The sequence below is a fragment of the Gymnoscopelus braueri genome, assembly GCF_963280865.1.
Source record: "Gymnoscopelus braueri genome assembly, chromosome: 16".
Taxonomy (NCBI): Eukaryota; Metazoa; Chordata; class Actinopteri; order Myctophiformes; family Myctophidae; genus Gymnoscopelus; species Gymnoscopelus braueri.
The window spans coordinates 21,359,136-21,379,264 of NC_137616.1; the positions used below are offsets into that span (position 1 = coordinate 21,359,136).

A 20,129-nucleotide genomic window follows, 5' to 3' on the forward strand; every position below is an offset into this window, starting at 1 on the left:
GTCTGATAGTTGTATACATCGTGTGCAGAATAATATTACATGAGCGACTGCATGAATTTCATAATAAGAGAATAAGAGGCAGGCTGGCTTGCAGGCCTGCTAGTTTATATTGTTATGGTAGTGTTTGACTTGTTTGCAATCATTGCAGAATATCAAGTATAGGTAGTCTTGTGGTTCGGGCTGCACACTGGGGACAGTGGGGGGCAGTGTTGAATGTTCTGCTGTTTGCACAGTTGATGTCTGCTGTACGGTCTTCTGAGCTGGTTTCGGGGGTTGTGCTACATTTTGGCAAACTGATTCCTTTTGTGGCATGCGTGAACTGTGGTGCTGTACATTGAGCTGCCATTGTGGCATCCGAGTTGTGACAGCTCATGGACAAGGGATCTTCAAGGGAAACCCCCCGGAAACTCAGAGCTGCATCGTCAGAGACTGGCTCGGAGCGGGACTCTGCGAGTCTGAGAGAGAGCGAGAGAGCGAGAGAGCGAGAGAGCGAGAGAGCGAGAGAGAGAGAGAGAGAGAGAGCTGCGAGAGAGAGAGAGAGAGAGACACCCCAGATGGACACAGACAGGGAAGCAGACAGAGCAATCAGAGGGTAGAGGTGGAGGGAAATATACTTTAATTGCTAGAGGTCAGAGGTAGAAAATACATATTCATTGCATATCATCAACAGGATATACGAAGAGGTCAACCAAAAGAAAGAGTGAAGAAATGGAAAAAAAAAACAGCAAGGGTAAGGCAGGGTAGTGCAGTGCATTTGAATGATGGAATGACAATGAGCAAATAAGGGAGGTCCATATAAAGAGGTATTTTGCCAAAACTGACCAACAGTGACAGACAGAGATCAAACATACCAACTGAATGGCTACATATACAGTAATGTAATGGAACTAACTGTTGCTTACTAGAAGACCTCATGCTTAAGTGACTACAGAAGCAACAGTTTTATTAACATGCTTTTAGGTAAAATCAAGATGCTGAAGTCACTTTCCTCCAGCAAATACTGGACAGAGGAAAGAAGGCCTGATGGGGTTGGTGGGGTTTTCAATATTCATGGTCTTATGCAGGGTTCGATTTGTAAAAAACAAGAAAAAAACAGGGGAGACATTTTCTTAACACACTTAAGCCATAAATGTACAGTACTTCTTCGTACAACAAAAGGTGAAAATAGACAACAAGCTCACAATGTGTCATGTTGCAATGTGAGCTTGAAGATCTGCTATTACAGCTATTTTTTAATCAATTCCCAAAAAGGGACACCAGGGTTAATGAGATTAACATACATGTTTAATTCAATTGTGATACTATAAGACCTAAATATCAGACAGTCTACATTTCCCAAAAGGAAATGCATTCATTTAATACAGTCTGACCAGAAACGGGCATGGCGAAACATATCCGCACCAACAATAAAAATTAATAAGGGGGGATATCAAAAGGTATTAATCCCCCCCCCCCCATCTCCCCCAGCAAATCGAACCCTGGTCTTATGCCACATGCAGTTCAAGGATGATCTGAAACAAAAAGATCTCACCTCACTTACCAGTGTCCATCTCCTCTACCTCCATATTGCTGTATGCCAGGTATAAAGGACAGAACAAATCATGCACAACACCACTCAAAACGAGGAAAGGGCATTCACTACAGATCTGTCAAAAAAGGCTATGCTCCTCAGGACTGCTCAAAATATGCGGGGGATCCAGTACCCATAAAGGTTGATAACCTCTGCACTAGAAGTCACCTTGAGATAATGCTACGAAAGCTGGTTTGCTGGATCAATTGGAGCTCAAAATAACCAAAAAATAAACAAACGCTGCCTCGGCTACCCATGAGGTTGGTGATTGATTGTGGTGTTTAAAATGGCCTCTGGCTGTTCGGATTGCTATAAAAGGGAGAGAATAAATAACATCTTAAAAGAGGTTACAGCCTCTCATATGTCACTATAGTGGTATGTGTGTGTGTGTGTGTGTGTGTGTGTGTGTGTGTGTGTGTGTGTGTGTGTGTGTGTGTGTGTGTGTGTGTGTGTGTGTGTGTGTGTGTGTGTGTGTGTGTGTGTGTGTGTGTGTGTGTGTGTGTGTGTGTGTGTGTGTGTGTGTGTGTGTGTGTGTGTGCAACTACTGTATAAGGTCAGGATCAAACACTCCATAATCTCTGAGGTTGAGAACGAGACTGAAAGCACCTTAGAGGAGCTAGTGAGGCATCATTTTGTATAAAGCCTGGAAATCTGAACAGGAAACTACCCCATCTGTATAGGAAACAACAAAACCCAAAGCATTTCTGCTTATGCCTCCAGGAATGTCATTGCTTTATTTAACGGCCCCAATTACCACTGTCATGTGTCGGGCGCCATCTAACCTAACGGCCTCAAACTTGCCATGTGTGTCCCATATGACCCGGGGGTGTGCACTGCAGAGAGGCAATTTGATCAGACCAATGGTTTCTGAGTACAGAGAAACCATGGACATCTGTATCTGTCTGACCGCTGGTCTGCGGAGGATGCACCGATTCTGAGGAGGAAGCGACTCAGATACTCTGATGTAAACTTCTCCCCATTGTATCTTGGTTATTTATTAATCTACTTTCTTTTTGTTTGTTTCTGTTTTATTTTTTTATTTTTCTCACATTCAGTCCGGTCTGTGTTTTGTCATGTCCCATAAAAGTAAAAAAGAACCATGGTGATATGTTCACAATGATAACTAAACCTTATCTTATCTCATCTCTGTATGTCTCACCAATAAAAAAAATACGAATACAAAAAAGAACAAGTGGCAGCATGTGCAACAGAATAGAAAGTACGAGAGCTGTGGTCATAGTGAAGCGAAAGAAAGCGTCGATGCGATGCGCAAAATGCGATGCGCGTGGAGCTGACAACGGGTAGAACAAGAACATCAGATGACAGGAGTATTACACAATAGGTGAGGTGCTTAGTCCCGACTTGCATCGTTCCCGATTTGCATGGCCCCGAGGCCTTGTTATGAAGCATTATAAGGAAAAGAAGCTTTGAAAACACTAGTACCCAAAGACATGGTTTTCATAGAAAGTGTTATCAGAACACAGAATGGTAAAATGATCAGAATCAAAATGCATAAGTACTGAATGTTGCCTGCAGAGAAGGAACTCGATAGCAGGCTGCATTACCCCTCTTCCTGTATTCATTGTGTACTGAAGCCAAGACAAATTATTACTTAGTTATGACATGATCAATATGCATAATTTACCATAACACTGAACACCAACTGCTGACATTCCCCTTTGTCTTTCAAAATGTATAACGCACACATGCACACCTGCACACCTGCCTCACATTTATTTGTTTGCTTTAACCAAAATCGTCCCCATCCACCAACATCACAGTGGATCTATTAGCTGGGGGCCGACACAGTTTAATGAGCTGCCAGCTCTCTAATGTCAGGACTACTCATCCCTCCATTCCTCTCCTCCATATCTGGAAGAATGGTGCAGTGCTGTACGACACACACACACACACACACACATACATACATGCAAGCATGCATGGACACACACACACACACACACACACACACACACACACACACACACACACACACACACACACACACACACACACACACACACACACACACACACACACACACACACACACACACACACACACACACACACACACACACACACACACACACACACACACTTTAGCTGATTATATGGGGAAATGAAAAGACTGCGTGGAGTGTTCTGTGTTTTTTCAAGTAGGTCGTTTATATACAAGTCAGGTGACCCCCAAGAGTCCTTGAGGGGGCTCCAGGGGGTCCCCAGCAAAGCGAGGAACAGTTAACACTTAATACGTATTTTACATACAGTACATAATGCATACATATATTTAACCTTGACAATTATTTTCTTATGGGTTTCTGGCACAAAATCTTTTAAAATGGGGGTCCACGGCCAAATACAAACAACATTTGGGGGTCCTTGACGTGTTTGAGAACCACTGGTATACATTTCCTATTGCCTGTAGTGTAGTGTAGAACTTTGCAGAGTGAAATGCTCTGTAGAATGAACTTCTGAGGGCGATCGATGAGAACATAAGAGGCAGCTTATTGGTAGTTTGTCAGAGTTTGACTGTGAAGTGTGCGCATTTGGGCCCACTTACTGTGTGTGTGTGTGTGTGTGTGTGTGTGTGTGTGTGTGTGTGTGTGTGTGTGTGTGTGTGTGTGTGTGTAAAAATGCAGGGTACAGTACAGTAGGTCTGTAACAATTAAACAGACTAATCGATTCAATCAATTATAAAAAAAGAATTGATAATCAATTATTTACTAATTACGATTAGGAATCTATTTTGGGCATTATAGGCCCCTATAGCTGCAGATCTGCCATTTTTGCACGAAATCGTTGTGTGACGAAGCATAAAATACCCCTTAAGTTGTTAATGGATTCCTGGATATATACAAAAAAATATTATCCACCTTTCTAGTTCAGTCTTGCATGGCTCAAGTTGAACAGAATTCAGTGTCTTGCTCTAGGGTCTAGGCTCACTCTTGTATACCAATGAGGGTATGTATGATTTAGCTTAGTACAGCTTGGCTAAATCAGGGAAAATCTTAAAGAATGGAGCCATCAATACCAAGTATAATTGTATTCCATTTGTAGCAATAAATCTAATTTAAATGTCTAATTTATGACTTGAGCGTCCCTAACTGAAATAGTCAGGGCTAGTTCACAATCAAGGCCTTGAACAACTAATTTGTAACCTTGAAATGAGACTAGAGAGCAGATGTTCTATTAGCAAACGCTTTGCTGCATGGAAGCAACAGTTTCATATTGAAAGACGAAACTAAATATTTGAAATACTTATAGTATACTTATGATATACTTGCGTATAGTACTTACATTTTTAGTACATTTTGGAAACCAAAATGAGAAAGAAAAAATTATAATACACAAATAATTAGTAAGTACCTAGTACAAATGTTACACTTTACAAATAAGATGGTGAAGGGTACCACGCTTTCCCCAGCCTCCCCAAGATCAGAAATAAAACAAAACACTACAAAAATAGATTGACAAATGATCATCGCTTTTCTGTCTTTCTGCCGGTGTGTCTGTCACATGATGATGTGTGTTAAGTGTTCAAGTGGACTGTCGGGTATCTGCAGCATCTGGCCATTTGATGCAATCGCAGCGTGTGAGAGGACAGTCTACACAGGGTCTGAGCACGAAGCTGCACACCTCCATGATTCTCTAACAGCCCTGCCTGGCTGGCTACCAGTCGTGGAATACAAGGACAGATGGCTTAAGATTGGACTGGCAACATGTGGTCACTTTTCCCTCCCTCCGCTACTTAATAACTCAGTTAGGGAAAAGATACAAACTTACAGTATTTAAATAATCCAATTATACTTCCCTCAGCATGGAAACAAATCCATTATTTTGTTAACAGCTTGAACCCTGGCACTAAGGGGTCAGTCTCTTTCTTGTAGGATACTTTACAGGCTTGAAATGATATCCAATGATAATCTGAAAAATGACTGTAAATTCCATAACGAAATCTACAAATAAGTATGGGAGGCAATTCTCGATTAAATACACCATAGTTCTATAAATTCCAGGCATACATTAATAGAAGTATTTCACAGACTACACTATTCAAAGTCCAGGCTTTATGCCATAATTCCCCAACAACATCTCTCTTTTACACATAAAAGAGAGATGTTGGGGTATGATGGCATAAAGCCAAACAAGAGACCGGAACTCTTACCCATGAGTTTTGGTCCTGCTCCAATTTAAATTCATTTGGACCCTTATATTTGGCGTTATATCAAATGGCCTATGATAAATCACACCACATCCACTACTTGATTACTTCTTCGGATCAGTGATCAGTAAATCTTTCCATGAATACATTTTGAGGGGTTGGTCCGGCCGGGTGTTGTGCACTTTCAAGAATCTCAAACCTATCTGGTGTGTGAAGGTGGTATTGTCACTACAGTGGCGAGGGAACGGTAATCGTGATTTCTTATGAAGTAGGGATTGGCTTGTGGGGGCCCTGTTCAAGAAACAATGTGCACTCTGCTCCTGTTTGTTTGTTTCTTTTTCTTGGGGGTTGTGTGTGTATTGGGTTTTATGTTGTTTGTTTGTTTCCTTTATCCCTTGTATTTTCTGCATTTAGATTGTATGTGATATTGTGCTAATTTGTATCTTGTTGATCAAGACAGTTTTATTTTCTGCTTTATCACTGCATTTAGCCCATAACCTGTAAAAACGACAGTCATAATAAATGCATTTTGAGGGGCAAGCCATTTCCCTAATATGTACACTGTTGTCCAAATGGAACCTGGGGAATATGCTTCATATTATCACCATACTTTGCTATTCGTTTACGAACTCTTCCTGAAAACATGGCAACACCTATTTGATAAATGGACAGTTTAGAGTGCCATCCCATGCACTTAAAAATATAAAATATAAGATTTGATTATATTTGAGTCCAATGTAGGTCCAATGTATGTTTGAAGAAAAGAAAACGGAAGAAACAACATTGCATCTGTCCTTCAAAAAATAAAAAAGGAATACAAAAGTACAGAACTACAGAAGAGGGCAAGTCCATTGCTACGGTGATCAGTAGGCTCACTGTGTTCTTGAAGCTACTCTGATCACAAAACTATGAAACAACCTTGACATTCACAGAGATTGTGCATGCTGTCTGCACTGTCAAGACCACAATAAGCACGGACTATGCATGTGCAAGTGTCAGTGTCAAGTGAAAGAACAATGACATCCGTTCCCAAATATACTGTAGGTATTGTGAAGTTGGAGTGTAGTATGACCTTGTATTAAGTGATGCAGCACAGAAGCGCGCGTGGCTGCGCGCGTGCATGCACACACAAACACATTTTAAAACTAAATTACCTTGAGAAGGCATCATCAAGGCCATCATCCACATCCTGTTGAGACACAAAAGACAGGAATCAATGCATACATCCACAGTGTACCCATCGACCTCTATTGTCACATTTTAATCAAATGACAATTAATAAACGAGTCACAGAGCCACAATTGAATATTGCCTTTGGAGAAGACTTCAATTTTAGTATCAGTAAAGCAATCAATATTCATAAGCCCATTTTTCAGGATTTATGCTATTTGGCAATATACCGTATATCTGAATAATTGCATTCATACATGGCAGCAACATGGATTTTCTATAGCTAGAAGCTATGCCAAAATGTTTTTACATTTTCTCCAACATACAGTAGAGCAAACGAGACTATCAATCATAAAACCGAGTCAGCAGCAGGAGCAGCAGAGTCTTTATAATGACATCGATATGGACAACCTGATGAGATGTGCATTAATCAAACAATTATCTTCCCCATGAATGAAACTATTTAACAGACCAGAGATGCTTTTTGTTAGGAGATCAGCATGTACAATAAGAAGGGCTATGGTGCCACCTAATGTTAAGTGTCTGTAAATGAACAAAATACAGACTAACTACAGATGGGCGCTCTGCAGAGCACAGAGCTCCGACAGGTAAGGTGGCCTGTCCATAGCTGTGTAATGTCACTTTTTACTGCATAGTATCTAATCTAGAGTATAAGCTATACCCTCCTTCTTTGCTTATCTCTGTGCCTGGACTGCTTCAACGGAACAGGATCTGAAGGAAAAGACTTGTATGGGAGATGACCTCAAGAGTTGGTTGTTCATAGCTACAATGGAGTCTGTACTAATGTATGGGGCCGAGACATGGATGCCAACAGTACAGCCATGGACGGAGTCTACACAAGAATGCTACGAATGGCACGTGGGGTCACAGGGGAGGACCACATCAGAAACCTGGACCTCTACGGGGGGCCTCCCACATGTCACAGACAAGGTCAGAGAGAGAAGGATGAGGCTGGCTGGGCACTGGGTCAGGCACCTGGAGCTGGTGGCAATTCAACTGACAGTGGGAGCCAAAAGGCACAGTCAGTAAGGGAAAGAGGCACACCACCTACGTAGACACACTGCAGCGCAACAGCAGAGCTGAAGACCCTGATGTTAGACAGGAGGGTGTGGAGGGCAGCGATTCAGCTGATGAAATCGATTGTCAAGCACTATACTGTAGCACAATTAGTTGTCAAATTCAAAGCGAAAAACCTTTCACATTGCCTGCATGGCAATGCTGGGACACAACCCCAGATTGAAGACGCCTACCGCAACCAACTGCTTTAACGTACTTATATCAGCATGACACTTTATGCGAGGAGACGGGTGATCATGATTAGACAAGGATACTGTTTAAATACCAGGATATATGGAGCGGACAAAAAACATGGAAACATGAACCAATTATTTACAAATGCCTTTCATAAATAACCTGTCCAAATGTGCACATGAAGAACCAAAGGACAGCCATAGGTCTGAGAGTAGTAACTAATGAGCTGTGTCCTACCCAGGAGTCATGTTTGATGGGTCGTCTCCGTGTCGGGTTGCTCCGAGGTGAGAGTGAACTGAGCGAGGCAGAGAAAAACGGCCGCCTGGGCTTCTCCTCCAGTGTAGTTAGCTTTTGTTTCTCTGAATCTGAGAGAGGCGGTGGGCATGGATGTGAGGATGACAGAGGATGGGGAGGAAAAAGAGAAAAGAGAGAGAGAGAGAGACGGATAGAACAAGGAAATCACAAGCGAGCCGTAGGGGTAGACAGACAAAGACAGACAAACAAAAACACAAAGACAGATACAAGGATAGCAGAGGTGAGAAATGGTGGAGCAGAGAGCAAAGGTCTTGGAGTCTGTACGTCTCCAGCACATTAAGAGAGACATCAACTCAAGCCTGTGGCATTTGCTTCTCTGTGCAAGGCTGCATTTAAAATCATGCTCTTTTCTCTTTCATGTTAAGAGCTTCCTCCTCCGTCCTCAAACCACCACCACTGGGAGAAGAACGACTTTTAATTGGGAGGAAATTAAGAGGGTACGTTTCTCAAATAACAATCTGAACTTCAGCGAATAGATTATTAACTCCAATTTTGCAGACAAGGTCAGGCCTGTAAAGATTCTCCGCTCCGCTAATGAGTATGAAGCTGACAGTAGTAGCATACAACAATCAGGTTATTTTTGGCACAGAGTCTGATGAAAGACCAACTTTAAATGTGTATGAAAGAGGCTTCAGGGCTAACCTATAAGGGAGACTATTCTTAGCACAAAACCAAATTAAAAAAGGTAATGTCAGCTCCTGACGTGACTGACAAATATCACATTTATCTTATCAGGTTTTGTCTCATGGGCTTAGGGGTGGGGTGGATTACTTTAATAATGATTCATTTTACTTTTAATAATAATTTATTCATGAATCCTGGATCATTCAGAGTCATTAAAACCCAGTGTTTAGGAAGTTAAACTAATAATGTATTCTAATGTAAACATACCAGTTGGAATACTATTGTATTTGTTCATTTTAGATGGTTAATATAAGGGTTATGCCTGCAATGACAAACACACAAGCCTGAAATGATGTATTAATCTTTTTCTGTAGTATTTGACTGTGGTCGTTGTTATCTACATACAAACAGTTTCTGCTCAGCCATATCTTCTGTACTACTCAATTTAGCAGAGGTTAATATTTCTCCCCCTTTCTCTCAGAATGACAAAGACCTGAATATTATTAACTGCATACATATTACTTATTTTAATAGCTATTATTGATTGACATCAGAAAAGAATATAGCATTAATTTCATTATTTCTTGGCATCAGTTCACTTTCAGGGAAAATGTAAGATTAGAACAATAATTCCCCTAATAGCATAATACTATTTGCTAAGGTTTCCCTGTTCATCTATGGAGAGAGAATATGCATCAGAAGAACAAATAATAACTGACAATGTGTGTCAGTTAAGAACAAACTATACCTGCTGATACACAGTGTGTATCTGACGTCTCCATCTGTCCTTCACTGGTTGCACAAGTACAGCATGTCCTGCTCTTTTTACCTTTATCTAGGGAGAGAGAGGAAAGACAATGTTCTGATTACTGAATGTCAAACAGACTGGGGCACGCCTATATTTGATAATAAGTTTCCTTGTTTAATTAGTGCTTGCAGAAACACTGCAAGCAAGCAAGCATTGGCTGCTTGCTTGCAGGGTTTCTAAGAACTGCAACTCTCAAACTTAGGCCTGATTTAGATTTAGTTGTGCGACACATTTCTTTAAAAAAAAATAATCTTTAATTATTTGATTACCTTATTAGTGCCGCAGGGGAAATTCTGTTTTCAGTTTCAGCCAGTTGATGGCTGCTCAGATGGCAAACCGGTGACCTTCTGATTACCAGACAGCATCTCTACCAACTAAACTATGGCCACCCCAAAAAAGCTTGCACAACCAAGTGACTCAGGCATTACATGGTAACATTCCCCCGGTTAGACAGACAGACGTACCTTCCTGAGCAACCTCCCACAGATCCAGGGCTACTTTAAAGGCCTGGGCTACTGTTAACGTCACAGCCTGGGCCTAGGGAAATGAAAACAGGTAATGAGCAACATAAATGGATGGAGTCTCACAAAAAGCAACATACAGTAATGCAAAAGTTTATTTTAATTTTAATCATCTACAGCAGGCTTTCTCAAAGTGGGTTCCATGGCACCCTAGGGTCCTGTGACGCAAGTCCAGGGGTGCCGCCCACATAATACTTTGATAATAATTAGAATGTACCAATATCTCTTCAGTTTAACCACTTAGACCCTCTATACTTAGTAAAACGGACTTGAGTTGCACTGTACTTGGTGAGTTATTTTTCATACACCAAATCTCAAAAAATGCAGATCTACAAGCTCAAAATGTGTCGCTTGTCATCTTGTAGATCGGCTATTTTTGCTAGATGTTCCCCCCAGAATAGGGGCGAATCAAGTGGTTAAATGTCAAGTATAAATGTATTTGCAATCTGTCCTAATGGAAACGGATATTCTCTCAAGTTTTCCTCATGACATACTGTATCTTAGGGGGAAATATGTATGTGTTTATGTACTGTACAGCATATGACATAAAAGGTACTATAAAGTATCAATGTAATTCAGGGGTGTCATGAATGAAAAAGTTATTTACAGGGGTGCTAAATGGCTGGATTGTAAAATAATAATAATAATAATAATAATAATAATAATAAATCTCGCTAGAATAAATATGAGGTAACCTTTAAGCCTTAAACTTTAAGGCTTAAAGGTTACCTCATATTTATTCTATCCCTTAAAGTTTACAGGATCACTGTTACCACAAGATGGAGCCCATAAACTTTAAGGGATAGAGTAATGTGAGATAAGCTTTAAGGCTTAAAGCTTATCTCACATTACTCTATCCCTTAAAGTTTACGGTATCACTGTTACCACAAGATGGAGCCACACACCACCTATGACTAAAATGTACCAGACTCATGACAAAATTGCAACAGAAAAGTTTCAAGGTTGCTTTGAACTTACAATCTTCTTCTTTTGGCAGAGGAATGCGTGACACTCCAGCGTTTCATTGAACTGGCTCTGAGAAACGTATGCAAACACCTTGTCCTGAGTTTTGTCGGCTGTGCAGTAGGAAATTCTGGAAGAGAAGATATAATGAAATGTATTTTTTTAACGTTAACTTACAGAGGTTAAGGTGACTGATAACACCCTGTCTCTAACATGCATGACTTTTTGGTGTGAGGAAATCCATCTGAAAACAGGGAGAACATGTCAACTCAACTCCACACAGAGAAGCCCCAGGCAGACTCCAATCAAGGACCTTCTTGCCGCTAACCACTGAACCACTTTGGTACCCAAAAGATGAGATGTAAAACGAATAATCTATATTTTAATACTATTATAAAATATTACAATCAATGTATGTACTGTACAAATTACTGCATTTACAGTGATACTTTACATGTATGAGACATGCAGTATACAGAACACATACTATAGTAAATGTAAAAGATTCGACTATTCTGTGAATGCCCTAGTGTGGACGCACGTAAGACCCGTCGTACAACCTGCGCAGGATCTCTACGCAGCATCTCTGCGAATCTCTTTGGGAAACGCGGCCATGACATTCATGTCCACCTATGGCGAACGTGATTATATTGATGCTGGCTATCACTTTGTGCGATGTGTTATTGACCCCAACAACCTCTTCCATGGTGGCTAGACTGTCTTTTATTAAGGTTGTATAACTTGGTTCCTGTGCCCAAACCTGTTGCATATGCATAAGCAAACCAATCACAGCATGATGTGAGGACAGGTTATGAATATTATGCAGATTAACTTTCACAGATGGGGATGACAGATCGGAGCAATAATGAACAGCAGTGATATCCATGAGAGATGCTTCAGGCTACAGCTGAGGCATTTTGTATTTAATACACTCAGACAACGTGCATGCTTTAAGCACAAGCCACTATATAGCATACATTCGCTGTACCATCTTTCAACAAGTGCAATATGAGAGTGCAGAGAGTGCAATGGGAACATTGGGGAACATGGCACGAGAGGTGAAAATGCAAGTAAAAAATTGCAATAGAAATGCACACAAAACAATATTATTGCAACCAAATATCCAAACTATCTGGGTTTCTGCCATGGGTGGAAAACATAATAACAGAAAATTGATCTTTCCCATGCCTATTATTTCACTGCAGCAACACACGCACGCACGCACGCACGCACGCACGCACGCACGCACGCACGCACGCACGCACGCACGCACGCACGCACGCACGCACGCACGCACACACACACACACACACACACACACACACACACACACACACACACACACACACACACACACACACACACACACACACACACACACACACACACACACACACACACACACACACACACACACACACACACACACACACACACACACACACACACACACACACACACACACACACAGATATTAGACTGGATCTAATATCTGGCTTTCACAGAATCCAATTGTCTGCAAATCCACACAGCCACGGCCTTTGGTTTCAAATGGCCATCTAAAAACAATGCAGACAAAGCGTGCCAGGCTGTTCTCTCACCCCTGACAGCTTGCTCGTGTCCACTGGACCGAAGAACACCAAGCTGATGAATTAGTTTTCCTTTTCTTTTAGGTGGGCGATTAGTATTGACCAATAATGCTTAAGGTCTTAAGGTTTTGCTTCCCTCGACTCATGGATTTGACTGGAAGTCTGGTTTGTGTCCTTGCATGCTAGTCACGAACTTGACCTTATTCTCAGCACTGTGCTTAATTTATTTTAAGCATCACAAGGCAGAAAGTAGGCATATGAATTCTCTCATAGTCCCTGGGTTGCTTTTTTCTTTTAAGGTCCAGATGTTATTTTGATTACACTTATTGTGTAGTATGTTTACTCTAGAAAGCTGTACATTTTCTGCTACAGTATATTGTTACAGTTGGTGTAGGTTTTTATTTCAAATTCACAGGATATGGCGAGCAGGAATAATGAATTATTTATGTGTCTAGCAGGACTGCAGTCAATAATTTCGTAGACTGTAAGGAAATCAACAAAGACTTTGAACACCACACTTCAAAGGGGGCCCTTCAAAATGCTGCTTCTGCAAACAACCATGAAATAACTAGCCGTCATGTCTTTCTCTCATTTTGGTAAATGTTTGCGGCTTGCATCATTGATGCGTGACCCATATAGCAATGCCCAGGACACCCAGCACCGCGTTTCCCCCTCTTCTGTGCTGTGAGTCAATGTGTACATTTGCTGCTTAATTGCTTAAGTGAACAGGCATAAAGTTGGAAGGGATGCCCTATATAAGTTAGTGATATAATTAAAGTCATACTTTGTAACATTCATTTTAGTATTCTTTCTGGTGATGCCGCTCCGTTGTCATTATAGCATAATAACACTATAACTTTTGGATATCAGGAGGTGGCGCTAGAGTCAAGTAATGCTAATCCCTAATTACAGGTCAGACCTGTGTCAATTAATTTCATGTGGTAATGCGATTTAGAGCAATATTAACATTATACTGTAGTTTGCAAGCTACTATACTGTGCCCATCCCGCCCAGTCAGAAACTTACTCTGTGCATTTAGATAACTCAATGAAATTACATTAACTGATTAAGTTGACAAAGTTCACACATTTCCAAAATAGTGTTAATTCATTATGCTTGTCAACTACATACACACCCACTGCCATGAATGCATTCCATCACATTTTTGGCTCCAGTTTGCCTCCCAGTAGCCATGGTCTGATACAGGGAGTGTATTGAAGAAGGACAGGTCAGATAAGTCATATTCTGCAATGTTAAAACCTAGTTGCAACTCCTAGTAGTTAAATCCAACTGATTAATTAAAACTCGATTGGTGTGTGTTGACGCTATGTGATTTCTGCCCAGTGCTCTGAATGTCAATTGGCCGGGTTTCCCAAACGAATTTGAGCTCATGCGTAGCCTAGAAGCTGCGTAAGAGCCTCCACGCAGCTGCGCAGTAGCAACCCCGCCACGCACTATCTTCGTTAGTAGCAGCTGTGTGTGCCCTACGTGCCATCTAAACTGGCTTCAGGAGGCACCATCGTCGTAGGTTCTCAAGCGCACGGCATTACGTGTGTGCTAAAACTACATTCGCGAGACAACATGCACGTAAAGACCTCCTGGACGAAGTCTACGTAAAGCCTACGTAAACTACGTAGTGCTGTCCTACGCTACACAGCAGTTTAAACACCCTTTGCGAAAGTGAAATGGATCATAAAAATACCAGAGCCAACTGTCAGATGTCCTGAAGCAGTCCACTCCAAATACAACTTTTGAATAATATATTTATGAATTAAATTACAGCGGTGAGGTGACATCTGCAAGGTAAATAAAACACTAAAGTGTCCCCATTATGCAAGTAAATTAAATATACTTAAAATACCAAAAGTAAAGATATGCAGAATGTCCCATTTCCCAAATTTAATATGTATTAAAATCTTTTGAAAATAGCAGATCTACAAGCTTGTGAGGCGTTGTGAGCTTGTAGATCTGCTATTTTCAAAAGATTTTTTAACCGTTCATAAACATGGCGAGCGCAAGAGCTGTCACTGTGAGAGGAACTGGGGACTTTAATCATAACGTTTAACTATAAAACTTCGAAATTAAGGAAACATGTTTAGCTCAGCATCATTTATATACCTTTAGTTAACTTGGCATATGCTTAATATTTTTATCAGACGATCGGATCATCTGTGAGAGTACAATTTGTAAACTTCGGGTTCATGCATAGAGGACGAAGCAGCGCAGCCGCTCGCCCTACCCAAAAGAACAGATCTGCAAGCTATCGACACGGCATGTCGCAGTGCGTTGACAGCTTGTATGTCTGTTTTTTTGGGTAGGCATGCACGTTACGCACCGGCACGGCCGTAATTTTATATATATATATATATATATATATATATATATATATATATATATATATATATATATATATAAATTATATGTGTGTGTGTGTGTGTGTGTGTGGTCGGTCGGTCTTTTCATAGATCTATTTCGCTACGATGGGTGTTACGAGCGCCCCAGGGCGCTCGTTACAAACTGCTGCGTAGGACAGCACTCAGGGCTAGAGTAGGATACGCCATTCTGTCTCCCGAATGTAGTTTTAGCAGACACGTAACGCCGTGGACGTGGGAACCGATAGCACGTTGGGCACAACCAGCTGCTACTAATGAGGGTAGAGCGTAGGTTTCGCCGGGTCCCAGGCTCTTACGCAAGCTGCGTAGGCTACCGCATGACCTGAAATCTACGTGGCTGCTATGGTACTGCGCAGCCTGTGTGGACTAGGGCATTAACGAATAGTGATTTATGGTATTCGAATTATTCGACCCAAAAGTATTCGAATATTCGATTATTCGATTTGATTATAAAAAATTTTAAAATTTAAAAATTAAAAAAAATTTTTTTTTCAATTGCATTGATGACTCGACTCAAGGAATGCGAGTTGACGTCACACCAGAGCTCACAGCTGCATGTCTGCTCTAGAAAAGCCACTAAAAAAAAAAATCTAAAAAAAAAAAAAAAAAAATGCTTTTTTTTTTTTTTTTTTTTTTTTTTGAATAGTCGAATAGTGTTTTGATAGTCGAATAGTCGGTTTGATATTCGAATATTCGACTATTCTGTGAATGCCCTAGTGTGGACGCACGTAAGACCCGTCGTACAACCTGCGCAGGATCTCTACGCAGCATCTCTGCGAATCTCTTTGGGAAACGCGGCCATGACATTCATGTCCACCTATGGCGAACGTGATTATATTGATGCTGGATGCCAAACAGACAACAGGCAAACATAAAGCCTAGCCATACCAAAACAACACCAGGGAACTGTACCTCACTTAAGGGAACCGTTAAGGAATCTGACTTTTTTATTATTTTTTGTCCCACTATTTTTTTTCACCCAGTGCCAATTGCCTAAGCTTGTAATCCTGGGCGGTACTCTCCCTCTGCCAGCCTGGGGAGAGCCCCGAACTGAGCTCATGCTTCCTTCAATGCATGAGGAGTGAGCAGGCCGCTTCTTATCACCTGACATGGGGGAGTTTCCCCGGTAGGATGTAGTGCATGGAAGGAACAGGTTATTCCAACCAGTTCCTTTCCTCTCCATCAGGCGCCCCGGCTGACCAAGGGGAGGCAGTACAGAAACCAGGATTACTGCATGTTTTTTGTGAGGGTACCTACCCTAGGGGACATGCAAACTCCACACAGAAAGGCCCTTTCGCCAACCCCACCTAGGGTATGGGCACTGATGACGCGGAGGAAAGAACACTCCCCCAGTGCCCACAGCTGGGGGGGAAATCAGCAGGAATCAAAGCCAGGACCTTCTAGCTGTGAGGAGACAGCGCTACCGACTACGCCACCGTTCCCCAGGAATCTGACTTTTAAGAGGGAATCGTTAAGGAACCGGAATCGTTGAAGCCAGACCCTACCTAGCCAAGGAAGCTGTTTAAGTGCTTAACAAAGGCTAGACTATGCATACCCAGCCCTAACACTGCGATAGCCACCGGAGATAATTACACACAGTACAATTACTTACATTCACCTATCCTATCTCCTCTTTCTATCCCAACTGTTGTATTCATTAAGACAGTCTCATGTAGCCAAACGATCAGAGAGCTGCGCCTGCAGATATTTCTGGTGACATCTAAATTCAGTGTAGAATTGTCTACACAACATTTTGAAGAAAAAAAAAGAAGAAAAAAAATCACTGAAGGGCGCGCTCCCACCGCACTTTTATTTTACCTCTGGGGCGGAATCTGCCAATGCTTTGTCAATGCAAATGCGTGGATTCATGGTCTTGCAGATTTTTTCCAAGAATCCATGCATTTGCATTGACAAAGCATTGGCAGATTCCGCCCCAGAGGTAAAATAAAAGTGCGGTGGGAGCGCGCCCGAAGGGGGTAAAACTAGGTGGAAACAATTCTGGAAAAAAAAGAAAAAAGCAGCATTGCAGAACCAATGCAAAGACTCCAAACGGAACTCAAAACTCATCTTTGTGGTGGTATTTTATGTTGATGAAAATGTGAGTGATGAAAGCTACATCATTCTGAAAGTAGCTAAGCAACTGCCCAACACTGGTGTGTGCAGGTTAAGTCAATCCCCAGTTGCCCTAGTGTGGCCTTGCATCTTATAAAAATTGCCAGGATGGATTTTTTAATTGGGCATGAGAGCGTGCAGCGGTAGTGGGTATTCCTGCAATCAAGGCCTCGGTCATGGTCAAAGGAATAGAACAGAGGGGGGTGTCCTAGACAGGAAAGGAGTGGAGGGGTGATAAAGAAGAAAAGATCAGAGGAGAGAGAGAGAGAGAGAGATCAAACACAAGGATGATTCCCCTGGCCTGTGGTCTGGTGCAGCTGATAAGATGGATCAGACGGCGAGTGGAGCCACACACGTGTATGCACATCAACACATGTACACACACACAGCACACAAAGCCCTTCCTCTCAGAGTCTGTGCTGTAAACACCGTCCAGACGTATAATGTTGACGGTGTAATCCTCAGTGGCATGAGACCCAATCTATAAAGGCTCCTATCGAGAGGAAAGAAGCCTGCCAAATACAATCACAAAAAAGTGGTAGAATCCTAGAATTCTGCTAAAGGGCAAGCTCTCCGTAGTATACACAGCCGATAATGGACAGTCTTTGCTGAAACCACTCGTTACCGGCTTCCAAGTGAATCGATCGAGTGTGAGGCTTACAACAGCTACAGTACACAGTGAAATCCATAGTGTTCTTTCAACTTAGTGTCCATTTGTACACTCTCAGAGCTAAATGATCACAATGGATTTTACTGTGTAAGAGCTGAGAATTGCTTGGTGTAATCACGCAGGGGAGTGCAGGCACCGGACGACACACAAATTGACCTAGATAGTAGGCATGTGAAAATAGGTGAAAACTGCAGCTCTTTCCCTTCAAGACGATGAGGCATTTATTTTTGCCTTGGCTTTGTCTGAGGCTTGATCAAAAGATTCAGTCATTTCATTTGGATGATAATAATTGATGTTATCAAACTAGTATTAGGCAATAAATACCCTATTAAGTCATCAATGCTCAGAATGCTTTATAGATGTTCCTTATGAACATCATTCATCATTCAGACTTCATACTGATGCATGCATGCAAGGTCATATTTCAGGTACCCTTACAATGTCAAGGTAGTATTACATAATGTCAGTATGTATGTATTCTGATATAACAGACCAGGCTTTTTATTTGAGTGCAGTAAAAGAGTGTACCCCCCCCCCCCCCCGCACACACGCACGTGTTTTTTTAAGACATCATTAGTGTGTTTTAGTCAGTGTGTGTGTGTGTGTGTGTGTGTGTGTGTGTGTGTGTGTGTGTGTGCATGTGCGTGTGCGTGTGTTGCATATATTGTTCAAATTGGATATGAATTAAGCATCAATTCGATAGTTTTATACAGGCTACATGACTTACCTGTATATGGACACATTCTCTATGAGATCTGTGGTCTCCGTGTCTGTGAGGAGGATTCCTTTCGGTGAGACAGTCAGGGTTACTTTACGGAACTTCTTGGCACCAGCTCTGGCCTGTTGATATGAAATATGACACATTGTGAGATTCTGTAGGACTGTCCCTGAATATCCAAATATTTGGATACTTGTTCGACAGGCTGGTATTCGAACATGATCATGTGCTTTGTTTTGTACAAACATTTTAATCACTGCACAGCAAGATCATATCTGCACACATTACGGAGTGCAAAAATGCATGAGCAGTGTACAAAACTGCTTTAAAAAGGAGCAATGTTGAGTCACTGAATTCTTATTTTTACATGCCTAGATCATCAACAATAGCCTACATTGCACGATCTCTTCATGACTCTTAAATTTCCTTAGAGACTTACGAATCAATTCAATGGGCTTTATTGGCATGAGAAAACATACGTTTCTCTCTTACACATCTCTTGTGAAGCAGTAAAGTAAAAAAAAAAAAATTCCATCTGCTGGTGAGGCAGTGGCCGGTTTACAGTAGGTTTCTCTCTAAATGGACATAGCGATCCTTATAAATACTTTGCCTTTAAGTGCAAAACTACTTCACAAGAACTTACATGCATTATCAACTACAATACAATGCCAATGAAAACTACAGTGTGTCATCAAGTGATGATTTCAACTCCGCTTTACAGCCACTTTAAGTGCTGGCCTCTGCAAATATCACACTCTCACCACAAAGAACCTTGATTCGATTTGTTGGCAAATTAATATTAGAATGGATGTTCAAACATTTTCTCAGAAAATGAACAGAATATCTAGGTATAGGCTAACGTTTTGATGGCCTGCACCTGCAATAAAAAGAAAAAGTAACATTTCCAGCCAGACTATCTACTTTTATAGATTCAAGTGGTCTTCAAGACTCTTGAAATATTGTCAGGGGCACTTGTTCAATGGCATTTTGATTATGACTGCGCATCCTGGTACACTAGCATCCCAAAGCTCCTTAAAAAGAAGCTAGAAGAGTACAGACCTAGCAAAAAAAATGAGTTAGGTTGATCTGTATACTCCACCACCCCAGAACACAATCTTCTCTCTGCTCATTTTATTAGCCTCAAGTGGCCCAGGGTGTTGGAGAGAGTATCACATTTTAAAATGTGTCTGGTTCACAGGATTGTAAACAAGGTGGTAGCCAAATATCTAGTCCAGACATG

General features: G+C 41.4%; 1 protein-coding gene across 1 annotated transcript in view; it reads right to left on the minus strand.

The window, feature by feature from the left end:
- Window positions 1–408: 408 nt before the first annotated feature.
- LOC308103810 (low density lipoprotein receptor adapter protein 1) overlaps window positions 409–20,129 on the minus strand; it is a gene marked incomplete at its 3' end in the record, with an annotated part of 49,605 nt that continues 29,884 nt past the window's right edge. The window contains exons 3-10 of the mRNA XM_080453985.1: window positions 18,899–19,011; window positions 11,423–11,537; window positions 10,388–10,460; window positions 9,864–9,950; window positions 8,414–8,541; window positions 6,889–6,923; window positions 1,541–1,569; window positions 409–455 (exon numbers count right to left, since the gene is read on the minus strand). Of these exons, the coding sequence (XP_080310111.1) occupies window positions 409–455; window positions 1,541–1,569; window positions 6,889–6,923; window positions 8,414–8,541; window positions 9,864–9,950; window positions 10,388–10,460; window positions 11,423–11,537; window positions 18,899–19,011 (627 nt within the window). The remainder of the gene's footprint in view (window positions 456–1,540; window positions 1,570–6,888; window positions 6,924–8,413; window positions 8,542–9,863; window positions 9,951–10,387; window positions 10,461–11,422; window positions 11,538–18,898; window positions 19,012–20,129) is intronic.